General features: G+C 34.3%; 1 protein-coding gene across 5 annotated transcripts in view; it reads left to right on the forward strand.

Annotated features, from left to right (window-relative positions):
* TBCK (TBC1 domain containing kinase) overlaps nt 1-17,822 on the forward strand; it is a 263,530-nt gene that overhangs the window by 103,462 nt on the left and 142,246 nt on the right. For all 5 annotated transcript variants that reach the window (XR_010345400.1, XM_012436502.2, XM_064384035.1 and 2 more), the window contains 2 exons: nt 15,172-15,208; nt 16,458-16,619. Coding sequence is in view for 4 of the 5 variants with exons in the window: in XM_012436502.2 (XP_012291925.1) it covers nt 15,172-15,208; nt 16,458-16,619 (199 nt within the window). In the remaining variant the exon portion in view is untranslated. The remainder of the gene's footprint in view (nt 1-15,171; nt 15,209-16,457; nt 16,620-17,822) is intronic.

Consider the following 17,822-nt stretch of genomic DNA (forward strand, 5'->3'; position numbering starts at 1 on the left):
TACTTAATGCTACCTTAGAACCTTAGATAGATTTTGGCTTTTCTTTCCTCTGTAGTCCACATCAAGCTAAAAGTCAGAATTGAAAATCAAAGTTGGCCATACAATGACTTAGCCTGTTATTAATTTGTTGTTTGTCACATAGAATCAAGCCATTTTTAAAGGTTGTTCAATAAACATGTATCAAAACATCACATTATATCCAACGAATATATACAATTATTATTTATCAATTAAAAATAATAAATAACAGTGGAGAAGAAAAGAAATTAATAACAGAAGTTACCTGCTTGGTGATGGGGTTGCAGTTGGTAGCATAGGTGCAAGGGAAATTGTTTACTTGTTATATTTGACATTAAAAACTTTTTTAACAGTGTGAGTGTATTACTTATTCAAAAGTTAAATTGAAGGCACCTGCCCTTAAGCAATTATAATTTTTAGGAGGATGCTTTATCAAAAATTATTGATAAGAAAACAAAATGTTTATAGTACATATTGTTAATGTAGGAAGTGCAATTTAGAATTTAGTGTATATGCATATATACATAGGAAAAGTTGAAAGGCTATACTCTAGAATATTAATTATGACTATATATGGTTGCAGGAGTTATGGGTACTAAGGGGGCCTAAATGCAATTTTTAATTGTTTTCATTTAACGTGTTAGTTTTGTAATGTGAAAAAATTTAAAACTATGTTATATGATCACGTTTAATAGAGTACTGTATATAAAGCAGTTTTTTAAAAACTTTATTCTTACAATGCATGTAAAGAAATACATTTTATATTGAGACCCGGGTGCAGAATATGATCATGTTTAATAGAGTACTATAAAGCAGTTTCTTAAAAACTTTATTCTTACAATGCATAGGAAGAAATACATTTTATATTGAGACCTAGGCACACAAAATTTGAGTGGTGATGTGTAGTGCATGTATATAACTGAAGTAGGTGTTATAAAACAGTGTTTTATGCTTCCTACATGTGATGCTTTATGTTATTCTTGAAAATGTCTTCATTTAATACGTTGATTTAATGAACCTAAATTTGAAAAATACTTACATAAAGGATTTTAAAAAATCAATAAAAACTGATTTTTAAAATTAAATAAAAATAAAAGGCTGTTAGAGTACATTATCATCATAAATGTGAGGTGTAATACAATACTAGATCCAGTTTAGGGCTAGAGTTGAAGAAACTATCAAGGAGCTGATTGCCAGGTTGGTAATGGTGTTAGATTGTTGAGTAAAAAAGGATACTTAATATCTAAAACATAGACTAAAAGAAAGGATAATTGATTTTAAAAAGTTTTCTCGAAGGCACCTAATTAAATTGTGCTCAGCACTGAACCAAAACAGAAAACATTTATGTAGACAAATATGTGTGGAAACAGGGTATGGTGACTCGTGCTTAGAAGGCTGAGGCAGCAGGATCCCTTGAGGCTAAGAGTTTGAGACAAGAGCAACATAGCAACACTTCGTCACTTTAAAAAATAATGTGTAGAATTATAAAGACAATCTGATAAAAATCCTTGGACATATTCCTGAACACAGATAATACTAAGAAAGGAAACACGCAAGGAAAAATAACTTTGGTTTATCAGAAAATTGAATTCTGAATGAGTATGACGTAAGAAACAGTGTTGAGCTAAAAATATTGTTAAAACATAATTAATATAAATACATTTTAAATGTTTACTGTGTACCAAGCACTGTTCTACCTTCTTTAAATATTATCAGTCATCAAATACACAAGTTGATAAATCTATTTAAACAATGACTGTTATATATAAATGCAATTTGGGAAGGACTAATAATGTGAAAATAAAATTCTAAATAATAACATGAAAGGTAAAAGTAGGTGAGAATCAGTTAAAATGTGTCTAATGATTTTGCATTATTTAAAGAAAATGCTCATTTTATTTAGACATTAAGTCAGGGAACCTTTCAGATCTGAGATGTGATTTTACCCTCCTTGAAAGCTAATAAGTTAGCCTGTTACTGTTTTCTGGATACTGGAAGAAAACATAAGATTCCTGGGCCAGAGACAAAGGACTTTATCACTGACAGTACAGCAACCAGCATGATCATTAGCATATTTGTGTTGGTTTCTCTTGCTCTCAAATCCTGTGGAGGCAACATCAAGGACCTAGATGATGCTTGCATATGTAGTGGATTACAAGAAAGTATCAGCTTAGAGAATTATAATTTTTTTTAAATAGATATGCCTTCCCTTTGTTTGAGAGACAGCCTTTTTCATCTAAGGCTATTAGTAAATCTGTCCTTTGTTCCAGAGAGATTCTATTTCTGTTTAACAAGACTGTTTTTTTTTTACAAACATATTTGAAAAGATAGTCCACAGCAAAGGACAGTAAATGTCTCTCCTCACAAAAAATTCAGAAGTTCAATAATGCTTGTTAAAAATTTAATTTAATGGCCGGGTGTGGTGGCTCACACCTATAATCCCAGCACTTTGAGAGGAGGCGGGCAGATCACAAGGTCAAGAGATAAAGATGATCCTGACCAATATGGTGAAACCCTGTCTCTACTAAAAATGCAAAAATTAGCTGGGTATAGCTGTGCACGCCTGTAGTCCCAGCTACTTGGTAGGCTGAGGCAGGAGAATCACTTAAACCCCGGAGGGAGAGGTTGCAGTGAGCCAAGATCATGCCACTGCACTCCAGCCTGGTGACACAGCGAGACTCAGTCTCAAAAAAGAATTAATTTAATGGTAATTGTGAAAAGAACAGAAAGAGAATATATAACTGCTACACCAAACCAATGGAGGGTTCAGGATAGAACAAAGAAAAGACATTTAATCCTATAGAAACAGAAAGAACATAGAAAGAATGTAAGCTAATTAAATGGCTTATTAAAGGAGATTTTCAGATATTTTTGAAAATCTATCTTTATAGTACTTATGAGATAAATATAAAAACTTAAAGTTACTGGCCAAAGGAGATTTTTAAAAAGGCATTTATTAACCAAAACAACATTAGTGATATTAATACAAGCTAATAAAATATAAGAGAATACATAAAACAGACCCGTCCATATATAGAATTTGGTAGTATATGACAGACACGACTGTACAATCAATTAGAAAAGAAAGTATTATTAATGGTCCTGATTGAATAACTATGTGGAGGGTGGTGTAAATGAAAGCCAAACTTCATACAGCACATAAAAATAAATTATAGATTTACCAGAAGACCTAAATTTGGAGTGTTACATTTATATTTGTAATCTAGGAAATAATTCTTATTAAGGTTACAGAAAGTAGAAAACATAAATTTAAAAAGGGAGGATTGAAATTCAGGAGTGGTACAAAAGAGGCTTCTATTGTATTGGTCATATTTTATTTTGGTTTAAAAAATTTTAGAGCAAATGTGGCAAAATGTTAATACTTGTTAAATCTGAGTGGAGAGTACATTGGTGTTAAGTGTGCTGCTATGCAGGGTGAGTGAATTATTCAATAATTCAATAATTATGATATAATGTATTTATTTATGTTTCCCCGTTATGATCTACTTGTAAAATTACTGGAGCATTCTTGGTTCTTATAAAAAATTCTGCAATAGCAGTGTTATTACGAAAGTAATACTGATTTATATGGTGACACAGGATTTTTTCAGTGCCACTTCACCAGCCAGAGACCTTTGTGTCCAGCAATGCCCATGCCCAGGCCTTGCTTGGCCCTGGGCTTGCCACAGGAGGTACCTGGCCCATCCAGCCAGCCAGGCTCTGCTTGGCTTGAGCTCTGGCCCAGATCTAGCACTTGCCCCACAGCTGAGCCAGGCATGCAATGACCTGCTTTCACCTTGGGAACCAGTGTATGATGAGGGGAATGCTGTGGCACTTGAACAGGGATGGACTTGTGACCCTGAAACCCCAAAGGGGGTGTTACAGCATGCTAACAGCTCTTTCAGTCTCACATCCACAGCCCAATGAATGGGGTTGTGTGGTGCCCAGCAGTTCCTTCTCCCATTGCTCGGCAAGCGGGAGGGGAGTGCTACAGGGTAACAGCTTTGTTTGCACTCACCATTCAGCGGGTCTCAAGTTCTTTTCCCATGTCCAAGAATGAGATTATTCTGACAGCCAGTGAGTGAGTGAGTCAAAGAGTTTTACTGAGTGACAGAACAGCTCTCAGCAGAGAGAGGAGCCTGAGTTGGGCAGCCCCCTTACCTGAAGTTGTGTAGTCTTCCCGCCACCTAAAAGTGGGTAGTCCCAAAATGTGACTGAGTGTGGGGCTTTTATGGGCCCAGAATGGGAGTGTATATGCTAATTGGTTTGTGAGTATGCAAAAAAAGCAAAAAAAAAACAAAAGGGGCGTGGGCACCATTCAAAAATAGGCACAACAGTGTAAAAAACTAATTGGAGAAGGGTAGGTATATGTAAATAGGTGAGTAGCAGGGATCAATCAGAGGAAGGCATGCCAAACAGAAGGAAAGGTTCTTAATCCAGTCTGTGGATTTATCTGAGACCTGTATCTTGTTTTTCAGACTTTAAACTGTCTTTGGTTTGAGGTTGGATTTTACCAGGGACTCATCCCATCTACCTAGGGATTTGTCTGCCTCCCGCTGCTATCAATAATAGTGTGAATAGTCTTCAGAGACAATTGTTAAGTCATATGGGATAGGAAGTCATTCTTTGTGGGTTAGAAATATCCAGCACGTGGCAAATGCTGAGCATCCCTGACCCCCAGCCACTGATTGCCAATAGTAATCCTCTAATCATTGTTACAAAAAAATGCCTCTACACTCATTTTTGAATAATTAATTTACATATACTTCCGAATGCCCTCTATCAAATGATCTGTCAATTGTTAAGAATTTTAGAGTAAACAAAAAGAAACAGGAGAAACAATATATCTTAACCTGAAGAAGAGTCCTGTCTACAATTCTTTTCTTGTCACAAAGAGTGGGCATATTAAAATTATTTAACAAAGCTAAAATTTTAATAGGAAGATTGTTTTTTGAAATCTTTTTTTTTAATTGAGCTGTTTCTCAAGTCTGTGGATAATATAAAAATGATGAGGCCATTTTTAAATTCAATTTTGTGAACAGATTTAATGTTTTAATGTAGAGATTGTTGACAGTGAGTACCTGTGGGAGGAGCATGATGAAATGGAGGATTTTTAAAAACATGTTTCTAACTATTAATAACATTTTTAGTTGCATTTTATTAGTTTATGTATATAGCATTTTTTAAAAATTCTGAATGATCGTCTTTAATGTTCTACCTTTAAAATAATTATTGAGGTAATGTTCTATGCCTCTAGCAACAGTACAGGCTAGATTCATCAAGGAGAAGAGTGGGTACTTTGATAATGTTTTACCAAACTGAATTTCCTACTCAAGAACTAAACCTATCAAAATAAGCCCTCATTAATCTTTCATCATTGAAATTCAGGCTTCCATTGTAGTAGAGATTGTGATTTCTGGCTTTCTTCCATTTGCTCTGGGTCACAGAGCTCTGAATACTAAGCACTGCTAAAGCTTGAATAGTTAGAAATATTGTACACTGATGTGATGCTTAGATTATGCAAGTCAAGGTAGTTATGTGATTTACATATAAGTAGAGTGAATAGTGTGATTTCGTAAAATTGGGGCCAGACTGATATTTATTATTTTTGTCTTGATATATATTTCTGCTTTTAAAAATATACTAGGCCTCATTTCAAATGAGAACAGAGAAGTATGATTCATTCTTAAGGGAACTCTATTCCTGACATTCTGTGAATAGTATTCAGCTTGCAAATTAAGAACAGTTGTCAGGTAACCATTAAGAGAAATGATAAGGAGTGTATCAGTACTGTATGTGCCTTTTCAACCTACTGTCACAGCTAAAGATAAAGCTAAAGAATTCCTTGATATGCTGGTAAAGCCATTGTCATTTAACTGCAATCTGAAAGGATGTTATACTACTTAAAAGCTTATCACAATCATTTTCAAAATTTATATTCAGCTAAGTTTAATAGAAAATATGAAAAGACCACTCTGAAATATTTATGTGTTTGTTCCTTCATTTGTTCCTGACCTTCATTATGTTGTTGTTACATTAAAAAAGTTTAGATCTTAGTCTAAAGAGAATACTGACAATGAGCTTTTCAGATTTTATCAAGATATAATTATAGGAAAAGCTAGGAATATCCATCTATTTAGAGTATCTCATAATTAGAGTCTCACTAACAAGTTGTAGTCTCTCTGAACAGTCCTGGGATGTGTCCTGTTGTCTGGTAGCTGCTGCGGTGTCCCCAACATCAGTACGAACTCCATTCTGCTGACATTGGATCCATTAAGGTCCTTGAATACAAACAGCTTATTAAAGTCTCTCTCGTAGTGAAGCTTGATTACCTTTCAGAAAGTGCCCAGATCTTAGAAGTCAAAGTGGCAATTAATAGTATCAGGTACGATAAAATGATATTTTGGTACTTTCTATCTACAAAACTATACACACAAGTTAAATATCTAGCAAGTTTTCCAATTTAGTAAATGTTCGTTTGCATTACGCACCACATCTGTTTCTAATCTAATATATCTTTATACAGTCCAAAACAGGTGAAAGGAAGTATGGTGTAATGCAGCAGTTCTCAAATAGTTTGCTCTCAGAACCACTTTATATTCTGAAAAATTATCGAGGACCTCAAAGAGTTTTTGTTTACATCGGTTTTATCTATTGATATTTATGGATATTAAAAATATATTTATGTATTAATACATTTAAAAATAACAGTAACAAATTCATTGCATGTTAACCAAAATAACGTATTTTTTTTCTGAGAAATAGTTACATTTTCCCCCCAAAATGGAATAGTGGTACTATTTTATATATATATATTTTTTTGAGACAGAGTTTCGCTCTTGTTACCCAGGCTGGAGTGCAATGGTGCGATCTCGGCTCACCGCAACCTCCTGCCTCAGCCTCCTGAGTAGCTGGGATTACAGGCACGCACCACAATGCCCAGCTAATTTTTTGTATTTTTAGTAGAGACGGAGTTTCACCATGTTGACCAGGATGGTCTCGATCTCTTGACCTCGTGATCCACCCGCCTCGGCCTCCCAAAGTGCTGGGATTACAGGCATGAGCCACTGCTCCCGGCCCTTGTTTTATATTTTTATAATCTCTTTACTTGTTTAAGTACATGAAGCAAATGTTACCTCGAACGGACATGTACATAGTTTCTCAGACAGTGATAGTTTCTTGAACTTCTCGGACCAGTGCTCATTTTTTTTTTTTGGAGACAGAGTCTCACTCCATCACCCAGGCAGGAAGTGCAGTGATCTCAGCTCACTGCAACCTCTGCCTCCTGGGTTCAAGTGATTCTCCTGCCTCAGCCTCCTGAGTAGCTGGGATTACAGGTGTGTGCCACCATGCCTGGCTAATTTTTTTTTTTTTTTTGTATTTTATGAAACATTTTCCTCTTTTCTTTTTAATAATAAAGATGGAAAATAGAAAGTTCTCAGTCCTTAGCTGTGTTCAATGAAAATGTAAAAACAACAGCAACAAATCTGTAATGATGATGTCTCTGTACATCTTTCATATCTTCTTTAAAGATGATGCAATACTTTGGCTGGCACAAAAAGAAAAATGAAGGATGGCATAATAGTGATGATTCATTTTAATACTGTACTATTCTTGTAGATAACTCCATCATTCTTCTGTTTTTTTATTAGTATTTTTAAGCATAGTTGAGAATAGTTAATTGGTAATGATGAAATAATTCTTACTGATAAATGAAATATTTTATATAGTGCCTAGGAGTCTATCCTTTTTACTTTCCACTCATACCTCTCCAAATTAAAAAAAAAAAAAAAATGTGTGAATCTTTTGTTATATGACTTACTGAGTTTACCAAAACTTTGGCTTGTTAAAATACTTTTTTATTACTGAAGTTTCTGGATTGTTATAAGGGTGATCATTGTAACTCCTATATATAAGTCTACTAAATGCCACATCCTCTGCCAGGTGTTCTACATTCATTAACTAATCTTCACAATGATCCTAAAGGTTCAAGAAGATAACTTTACTAGGTCACAAAGTACAGATTTTTACACATGCTTTTCTTTAGAGTCTGTATGTATGTTTCCCTAATATACATGTAGAAGATCATGGCAAAGCATTAAACATATGGTCAATATGTATTACAGAGAAGGCATATAATAATTTAAATGTGAAAATACTTCTGACTTAAGTTAGATAACATATTATGCTTGTAAAGGATGTGGATTAAGAAAATCAATAGAAAAGGACTTCCCTTTGTAGTAGTAAAACATAATTTTCTGCTTTTCAGAATCAAGAAAATTATCCCACTGCCTTTGTTTTTCCTACTGATGGTTCTAAATTTGACATTACCAGACCACATGGAAGGATCTCATGAAATGCTAAATATCACTACTTTTGCTTTGCTATTGCTAGGGGGCAGTATTTACTTAGCTGACTGTGTAGAATAATACTATACCAAAACAATTGTACATAATTTCATGATTTGGAGAAAATACTTATGATTTCTTTTCATTGGATTTCACTTTCTATTAAATCAGGAAATAGCTAGTAATATCTCTATTCTTAAATTGCTTTTCTTTTTAATTAAAACCTGCCTGGTATTCAAAATTATTGTGTCTTGATGTCTTTCATGTATCAGGCTATATTATGAAGCTATACCAATATCCTGAGAAATCACTTAAGATGAAAATATCAAGATTTTAAAAGGAAGAAATATAGAAGGAAAAATAATAGACATTACAGTCTCACAGAATATGTTACCTATTTATTAATCTCAGTTATCCTTAATTGATAAGAGGTCACTGGTTCTGGTAAGCACCTAGGAGCTATTATATGTTATATTAAAGATATTTATTCGACTTGAACAATTATTTCTTTTCAAATATCATTAGAATAAGCTATTTTGCTTATTTTAAATAATTTTTAATAATTATTGTCAAAATATTCATGTATAACAAAATCTCAAGTTTAATTTTTTAAAATACATTCCACTATTTAATATGAAGGATTTTTTCCCAATATTAAGCAAGGAAGGATTAACTCATTTTCTCATTATTTCACATTTGTTGAAAGCTTCTTAAGAAAGTATATAGTCTCATGACTATTTGGATCTTTTAATTTATCCCTTTCAATTATCTTCATTGTATTTTTCATTCATTCTTTCATCAAATATTTGACTGACCCTTTTAACAAATATTTGTGTGCCAGGCATTTTTCTATGCCATGGATACATCAGCAAAAAAATAAAAGATAGGCAAAATCTCTGCCTTCCTATTCTAGAGTAGGTAGACAATAAAGAAGATAAATATACTCTACAGTAGGCAGTGGTAAGTTCTAATTTTTTTAAAAAAAAAGCTAAAGCAAAAGTATTTATGTTACGTGCTCAGGTAGAGGAGAAATCGAATTTTCCTTATTTATTTCTGAGACAGCGTCTTGCTCTGTCACTCAGACTGGAGTACAGTGGTGTGATTATGGCTCATTGCAGTCTCAATCTCCTGGGCTCAAGCAGTCCTCCCTTCTCAGCCTTCCAAGTAGCTGAGACCACAGGCATGTACCACCACACCTATCTACTTTTAAATTTTTTGTAGCAATGAGATCTCCCTGTGTTACCCAGGCTGGTCTTGAATTCTTGGCTCAAGCAGTCCTCCCACTTTGGCCTCCCAAAGTGCTAGGATTGTAGGAGTGAGCCACCACACCTGGCCATGAATTTTGAAATGAGGTAGCCAAGAAAACCTCACAGAAAAGTTGACTTATGAATAAATGCTTTAAGAAAATAAGGGAAAGAGTAACCCAAGCAGAAGCAGCAGCAGGTGCTGCAGCCCTTAAGTAGAAGCATATCTGAGATGTGAGATGTGGAGGTACAACCAGCAGACCGTTGTGACTAGAGCACAGTGAACAAGAAGATAAAGTCAAATAGGTAATGAAGGGCCACATTACATAGTTTTATTGATCATCATTAGGACTTTGGCTTTTATTGTGAGAAAATAAAAGCTACTGATGCTTTTGAGCAGACGAATGATGTCTTATGTAAACATTTATCAAGGTCATTCTGGCTGCTATGCTGAGAGAAATCCAAGGATGGACAAGAATGGATTCTAGGAAACTACTAATGGACTAATGCAATAATCTAGGCAAGAGATAATGTTGGCTTGAATCAAGATATTAGCTGTGGAGATAGTGGGAAATTTTCATATGCTGCATATATTTTGAAGGTAGAGCCAGCAGGACTACTGGTGACAAATACACAGTATGTGAGGAAGAGAGGAGTCAAGTACCTGAACAATTGAAAGGATAGAGTTGCTTTTAACTGAGATTTGGAATACTGTACATGGAAGTATAGATTTGGAGGAAGTCTCAGGAGCTCATTGTAGGATATGTATGTCTGTTAGACATGCAAGTGGAGGTAACAGGCATTTGGATATACAGTTTCAGAATTTGTGGGAGAGGACTAGGGATGGAGCTGTAAATATGAGGTTCCTCAAACTATACAGTTATTACTTGGAGAAAAATAAAAAAGAGAACATATCTAAGAACTCAACCTGGGACACTCCAATATTTAAAAATCAGAGAGAGGAAGAGGAACCAACAAAGGAGATGCATAAGGAGCAGTCAGAAAGATAAGAAAACTAGGTGAGTATCGTGTTTTGGAAGCAAAGTGGAGGGAAAAAAGTGTTGTGAAAAAGTGAGAGTAGTCAACTATGTCAAATCCTGCTGATTGGTAAAGAAAGATTGCAATTGAGAATTGGCCATTAGATTTAATGACATAGAAATTATTGATGACCCAGGTAAGAACAGTTTCAGTGGTGAGGTGGAGGCAAGAACTTGATTGGAGTGAGTTGAGAGAATATTTAATGAATATCTACTACTTTTATTAAATTGTAAGCTCCCTGTAGCCTGGAACTATACTTTGTTCACTGCTATAGCCTATCACCTAACACAAATCTGGCATGTATTAGGCACTTAGTAAATATTGAAGTAATGAATAAATGAGTAAAATAACATTTACCCACAAATCATATCATTCTCCTGCAGAGAATATGATAGAAAAGGCCATAAGCTCCTGTAACTTTGCTGCCATTCACTTATACCAGAACTTCTATTGTTACATTTAACAGTAAAGCATTTTAGGTGTTTGTTCATATGTCTGACTCTTCCGCTAGAGTGGGACACATGATATATAGCACAAAGCATTTCATGTTGAATAATGAACAAAAGCAAGCATGAATGAATGAAATAGTGAATGAATATGCCCAGAATTAAGTATAGTACAAGTATGTGGTGATAGGTAATTATAATATAAAAATGATTACTATAATTGTATATGATACAACTGTATTATATAAGATACAAAGCATAGTGGGATAGGTATCATAAAAATATACAAAAAGTTTTCACAGAACAAATGGCATTTGAGGCAGGCTTGGAAAAATCTTGTAGAGCTTTGATTGATGGAAATCTGCCTTGGCAGGAAGTAAAACATGTATAGGGAAGTGGTAAGCTGCAAAGAAATTTAGTCTAATGCCGTTTCTTATGCTGCTATTAATAGTAATACTACTTTAAATTTACAGTTTGTTACTGTTTACAAATCATTTTCACATATGTTATTTCAACATCACACCATCTCTCTGACATAGTTCAGATACTAGTTTACCTGTTTGACAAATGAAGATTTGGGATTCACAGAGGTTAGTTAACTGACTTGACCAAGGCATGGTATCCAGTAATTGTCAAGAGTCAAAACTCAGATGCATGTTTTCTGACTCCAAGTCCTTCTTGGCTTTTTCTCTAATTCGCAGTGGCCTTAAATGCATGAGTACAAAATTGTACTTAATTTGGTATGCGGTGGAAATGTATTGACATGGTGGAGCAGGGGAATGATGTCATCACAGTTGAGTTTTTAGGAAAATCAATTTGGTGGAAGGAAATGTTGGACCAGGTAGAAACTGAACAACTGTAAAACAGTCGCAGTAGTCCATGAAAAAAAGAATGAGAACCAAAACAAGATTAGTTCAGTATGACTGGACAGAAACAGAAGACTGAGGAGACCTTGTAAAAATATCTATCAGACCTACTTTTGTACCTAAGATTTTTCTACCTAAGTGACTATAATAATGGTGCTGGTAGAAAACAGAGGCAGTTTGGGGTGACCATAAGTATGGTATCTTGGATGCAGTTAAAATACACGGAAACAATTTGATCCTTTCAAGGCTTGCTTTTTTAAGGATCAAATTGTTTCAGTGTAACTTAACTTGCTTTTGAGGTTTATTAAGTGGGACCAGAGCAGCTTAATTTTGGAGCATAATTTTGCTCCATTACTAAAGCAATACTCTTCTGACTACTCTCCCCAATGCCTTGTTTATAACAGGTGTGGTTTGTTTGTTTGTTTTTTCATTCTGGTTAGTGAGAAAATTAACTATTCTTGGCATTTTATGAGCTTGGCATTTTTTGAGGTGGTTTCTGCCCCATTTTGTATCTCGTGTGTGTGTGTGTGTGTGTGTGTGTGTGTGTATACATGTGTATATACACATGTATATACACATGTATACACACACACACACACACACACACACATATATACATACACACATATACTCTCTTTACTACTTAGCAAAGATTTGAAGGGAAACTTCAGCAGATTTCTGGAGCTTTCTCTATGCACCTCTCTCTCTGGCAGAATCTTCCAGGACGCTGTCCTGAAGATTCCAGCCACCTTAATCTCCCCAGATTTCCTACTCCACATATTCAGCTCAGGACAACCATCAAGCTCTTTTTGGGTTCTTCCTCCCTGTCAGTGGCCCACTTCTTTGCATGCAGTAAATTGGGCAATTTTAGAGTTCTTTTCATTTGTTCCTCCTCCCTTAGGTACTACTCTCTGCTGCCTGATATCTAAGATGTGCAAATTGTTGTTTTATATATTTGGTCTGATTTTTAGGTGTTTCAGTTCAGTAGGTAAATCTGGTTCCTGTTATTTTACCTTGGTCAGAAGCAGAATTCTTCCAAAGATCTTGATGTAGCTAATTACACAGACTAGTACGGGAGAAAAGGCACTGTTAACTAGTTGTTGAAATGATTTGAAAAAGATTCTTAATGGCAATTAGCTTTCATCTAAAGGGGATAAGGTAATATTGATCTCATGTCTTTAAAAGAGATGTTGAATAATAGCAATGAAACTAATTCTGCTGACTTTATTTTTAAATTTAAATTAAAATGAACAATTTATATTTTATTGTTTTCTGCAACCTTTACTCATTACAAGTAAGTCATATACCTTTGTACTTTTTCCTTTTCTTATTTATAATGTACCTAGAAAAATGTATCTGAATTTCAGCCTATAAAAATGGTATGGTGGAGATTATTTTATTTCACATGTAGTACTTAGATTTTAATATACAATATACTTATAAAGTTCTTGATTGGCATCTTGGTAGTATAAATAGTCGAGTGAAATGCAAAGACAGTAGGCACCTTTACTCATAAATTCATAATTGCTAGATGCTGAAAGACTATTTAAACTAACCCTGTAGATAGTAGAGAGGTCTTTAACAGCAGCCTGTATTAACTCACAAAGCAAAATAAAATTAGCGCTTTTTCAGATTTTTCTGTAAATTAGATTTTTGACACTTGCTATTGACAAAGGAGATTTTTGCTCTACTTTTATAAATTAAGGATTATTTGTCACTTCCAAAATCTCTCAAAATTTATTGAAAATGTATATGTGTATATATATTTATGTAGAACATATATACTGTATATATAGCTATATGTGCGTGTATGTGTATATATGTTTCTAGATAGTAAACTTAGGAAAATTGTCAAATTATTACTAATAATTATAATATTAGATCTTATCACTTTAGTCCATTATGAAGCTTTCTGTTAATTAAGTGGTAACCCAAAGCACATACTTTATTACACCTTTCATTGAGACATTTTGAACATTTAAAAAATATCATCTGATTAATTCTTAAAAATACAGTTAAGAGTACCTCAATAATTATCAGGACTGTATTAGTGTTCTCTAGAGACACAGAACCAATAGGAGATATATAAATATAGATAAAGGAGATTTACTGTGAGTAATAGGCTCACACGATTATGGAAGCTGAGATATCCCACAATATGCTCTTTGCAAGCTGGACACCCAGGAAAGCCAGTAATATAATTCAAAGTCTAGTGGCCTTTGTAATTCTGATTCCAAAGGCCTGAGAACTAGGAGACTGGTGATATAAATCCCAGTCTAAAGGCAGGGCAAGATTAGATGAAACATTCCGGCTCAAGCAGTGAGGTAGAAAAGAAGAAGCACATTCCTCCTTCCTCTACCTTTGTTTTGTTCAGGCTCGCAATTGATTAGATGATACCTACCCATGCTGGGGAGGACAATTTACTGAGTCTACTGATTCAAATGCTGATCTCATTTGGAAACACTGTGACACACACACACACAGACACACGCACACACATACACGCACAACATTTAACCAGATACCTACGTATCCCCTGATCTAGTCAGAAATATTCTGTACAAACCTGAAAAGTAAAATATACCCTTGAAATTAGTACACCAGTATTGTGTTTGGGTTAGTCATGATCTTGAGTGTATCCTTTGGTGAAATGAAGACATTCTGTGAATAATATTTGGCAAAAGGGTCATCTATATTTGTAACATGGATAATATCATTATATAATAGAGTATTTATAATAACTGTAATTAGCTACATTAAAAGAAAAACCTCCAACAAATTAAATTTAACAGAGTTTAATTGAGGAAAGAACAACTCATAAATCTGCAGTTCCCAAGCCAGAAGAGGCTCCCACACTCCATTTTAGCCACATGGTGGAAGATTTATGGACAGGAAAAGAAAAGTGACATACAGAAAACAAAAGTGACATACAGAAACAGTTAGATTGGTTACAGCTCAGCATTTGTTACAGTCTGTTTACACATCCAGTTAGATTACAGTTCACTATATATGGAGAAACCACTAGGCCGAACTTAAAACGTGTAAGGAGGTAGCTTTAGGCTAAACTTCACACTACATTCTTTTTACTTTAACCAATAAAGTAGACCAAAACATAGAACTTACTTTTACAATTCAGTTTATTGGTAATCATTCTAATTATCTCTTTTATTTCCTCTTTATCCATTCCCTGTACCTCTTTTTCCATTCATAGCTCTATGCCATCCCTTGGTTTCTCACCATGTTTACTCGTAAGTATCACTTCCCCCTGGATTTTTATTTTTTTTGAATATTGTATTAGTGAAAGGACAACCCAATGCCTTCCCATATTTTATAGTTACAATAATATTAAGCAGATTTAGAAAGTATTTTTATGTATTTCTAACATAATAGAGTTGAATAGAAAATAATTTCAATCGTTCTGTTCCCTGAATATCAAAATGAGAATTCTGTACGATAAAAACCTACTATACTTAGGAGGCCGAGGCGGGTGGATCACGAGGTCAAGAGATCGAGACCATCCTGGTCAACATGGTGAAACCCCGTCTCTACTTGAAAATACAAAAAATTAGCTGGGCATGGTGGCGCGTGCCTGTATTCCCAGCTACTCAGGAGGCTGAGGCAGGAGAATTGCCTGAACCCAGGAGGCGGAGGTTGCAATGAGCCGAGATCGCGCCATTGCACTCCAGCCTGGGTAACAAGAGTGAAACTCCGTCTCAAAAAAAAAAAAAAAAAAAAAAAAACCTATTATACCTATCATGATATTAATACAAACTCTGCCCCTTTTTGAAAAAAAAAATCAACTATAGTATTTACATTAAGCTTATAAGGGCAACTATTATAACCAAATCAGCTTAATTTTCAGAGATTCGCCAATAACTTTTATTTTTTAAACTAGGATTCCTCTACAAGTTAAGCAGATTATGTGAATGGGTAATACTTTGTTACAAATATTAATAAAGTGGACATCCTTACCTATAAAATATGATTTGCATGGTAACTAGAATAATATTTGAAGTAGATCTTTATGCACTGGCCTGGAAGATATCAATAGTATTGTTAATGAGAAAAAGGAAGTTACAAAAAATAGAAAGTTGCTCATAGGATTTTTGTGGGAATTTATTAAAACAGTTGTTTAAAGAGTATAATAGATATGTCATTTTACTGTACCTAAAACAATGCTAAAGTTCATCTAGATAAATAAATTTGTGAGAATAATACAGCTGGAAAGTTCTGGGAAGAAATACTGTGAATGGTTAATAGGGTTAAAAATGTTATGTTTGGGCAGTCCGATTATCAGTTTTTTAAGTTGCCTTAGGAAGCTATAAATTTTCAGAGTCAAATAAACATTTCATGCAAACAGTTTGGTAGTATTAGCTCTTACCTAATAGTTTTGACCATAGGTAATAATTATAGAACTAATAAAGTAGGTTGTTATTGTTTTAATTGTTATATTTTGGTTTTTTATTTTAATTTGTTTGTATTTTTGTCATTTTACAGATGTATTTCCACTACACAAAATTTTCCACCTTTGGGATACCTTACTACTCGGGAATTCCTCTTTCCCATTCTGTATTGGAGTAGCAATTCTTCAGCAGCTACGGGACCGGCTTTTGGCTAATGGCTTTAATGAGTGCATTCTTCTCTTCTCTGATTTACCAGGTATATAACTAAATAAATGGAATCATTAAATGAAATTTGACTATGAAATAATGACATATTCTTAAGCCATTGGCAAAAATAGCCATCTAGGCCTTCAGCATCTCTTCTGTTTGAGCCACACCATCCTCTCCGGATTCTCTCTCTCCTATATTACCTCTTCTGCTGACCCAGCATTATAAATACAAAGCTGGTTCGTGCCAGCTCACTGTGATTTAATTCCATCTTGGTAATGCTACCAAATGGGTAAAAGGCCAGGAAGTGGGGGGCAATATCATATTTGGTCTTTTGCTTAGGACTGGGGCTATTAATCTTTATTGATAGACAGTAAATGAAGGCCACTTGGGAAGTTTAAGAATCTATGTTTATACAAAGATATAATTCACATAAAACTTTGCTCCCTCCTAGCCACAGCTGCTTGCTAACAATTTGACAGTTTGACAAAAGGAAATAATGTCCTCTTGGGAGGACAAATCAAACTCCCTGGAAACTCTATGTCACGCAATGCAGGAGAGTATGTTAAGTTATATACAGTATTCATAAGTAAGGAGTTTGTAAACCTGGGAGTTGAATGCTTAAATGTAGAAATATGGCTAACAACTGTAGTCTAAGCTTTGATGCTATGGTTAAAAGGATGAAATTAATGTTGTTACCTAGGATGTAACTAAATCTGTATTTTTGCAGAATTTCAATTTTATTAGGTGAAAAACTTCACAATACTCTCTTGACTGCATCCCTTCTGCTGGTCTCCATATTTCAGGCAGGCCCAAGTTGCTGCTGATAATAAACACACTTAAAGCGATCCCAGAATCAGATTTGCCTGAAAACCAAATAAAAAACAAAAATAATGTCCTTTAAGATTTTATCTTTATTAATTACTCTCAAGAAAAATAAGAAACCTACTGCTGGTCCTCATTTTTATGTTTAATGGATGATTTGTACTTGATATTTTACCATCTTTCTGTTAAAAATATTTATCATTTGTGGAAAAAGAATAAGAAAAATTACTTGGATTTATTTAAAACTTTTTCTTTCCCCTTCCTTCAAAATTAAAAGTATCATCATCAGCTTTCTGACTTACCAAGTTTTAGTTAAAGTGAGTTACTTCTTATATGAATAAATAGTTTCAGTCATTTTTTCCTGGGAGCTTCTTTGTGAAAATCATGTTATCTATTTTTTTGTTTTAAACTGTAATAAATCAGCTAG

This window comes from Aotus nancymaae, unplaced genomic scaffold, assembly GCF_030222135.1.
Source record: "Aotus nancymaae isolate 86718 unplaced genomic scaffold, 86718_ANA_hifiasm-v0.15.2.pri h1tg000033l, whole genome shotgun sequence".
NCBI classification, from domain to species: domain Eukaryota; kingdom Metazoa; phylum Chordata; class Mammalia; order Primates; family Aotidae; genus Aotus; species Aotus nancymaae.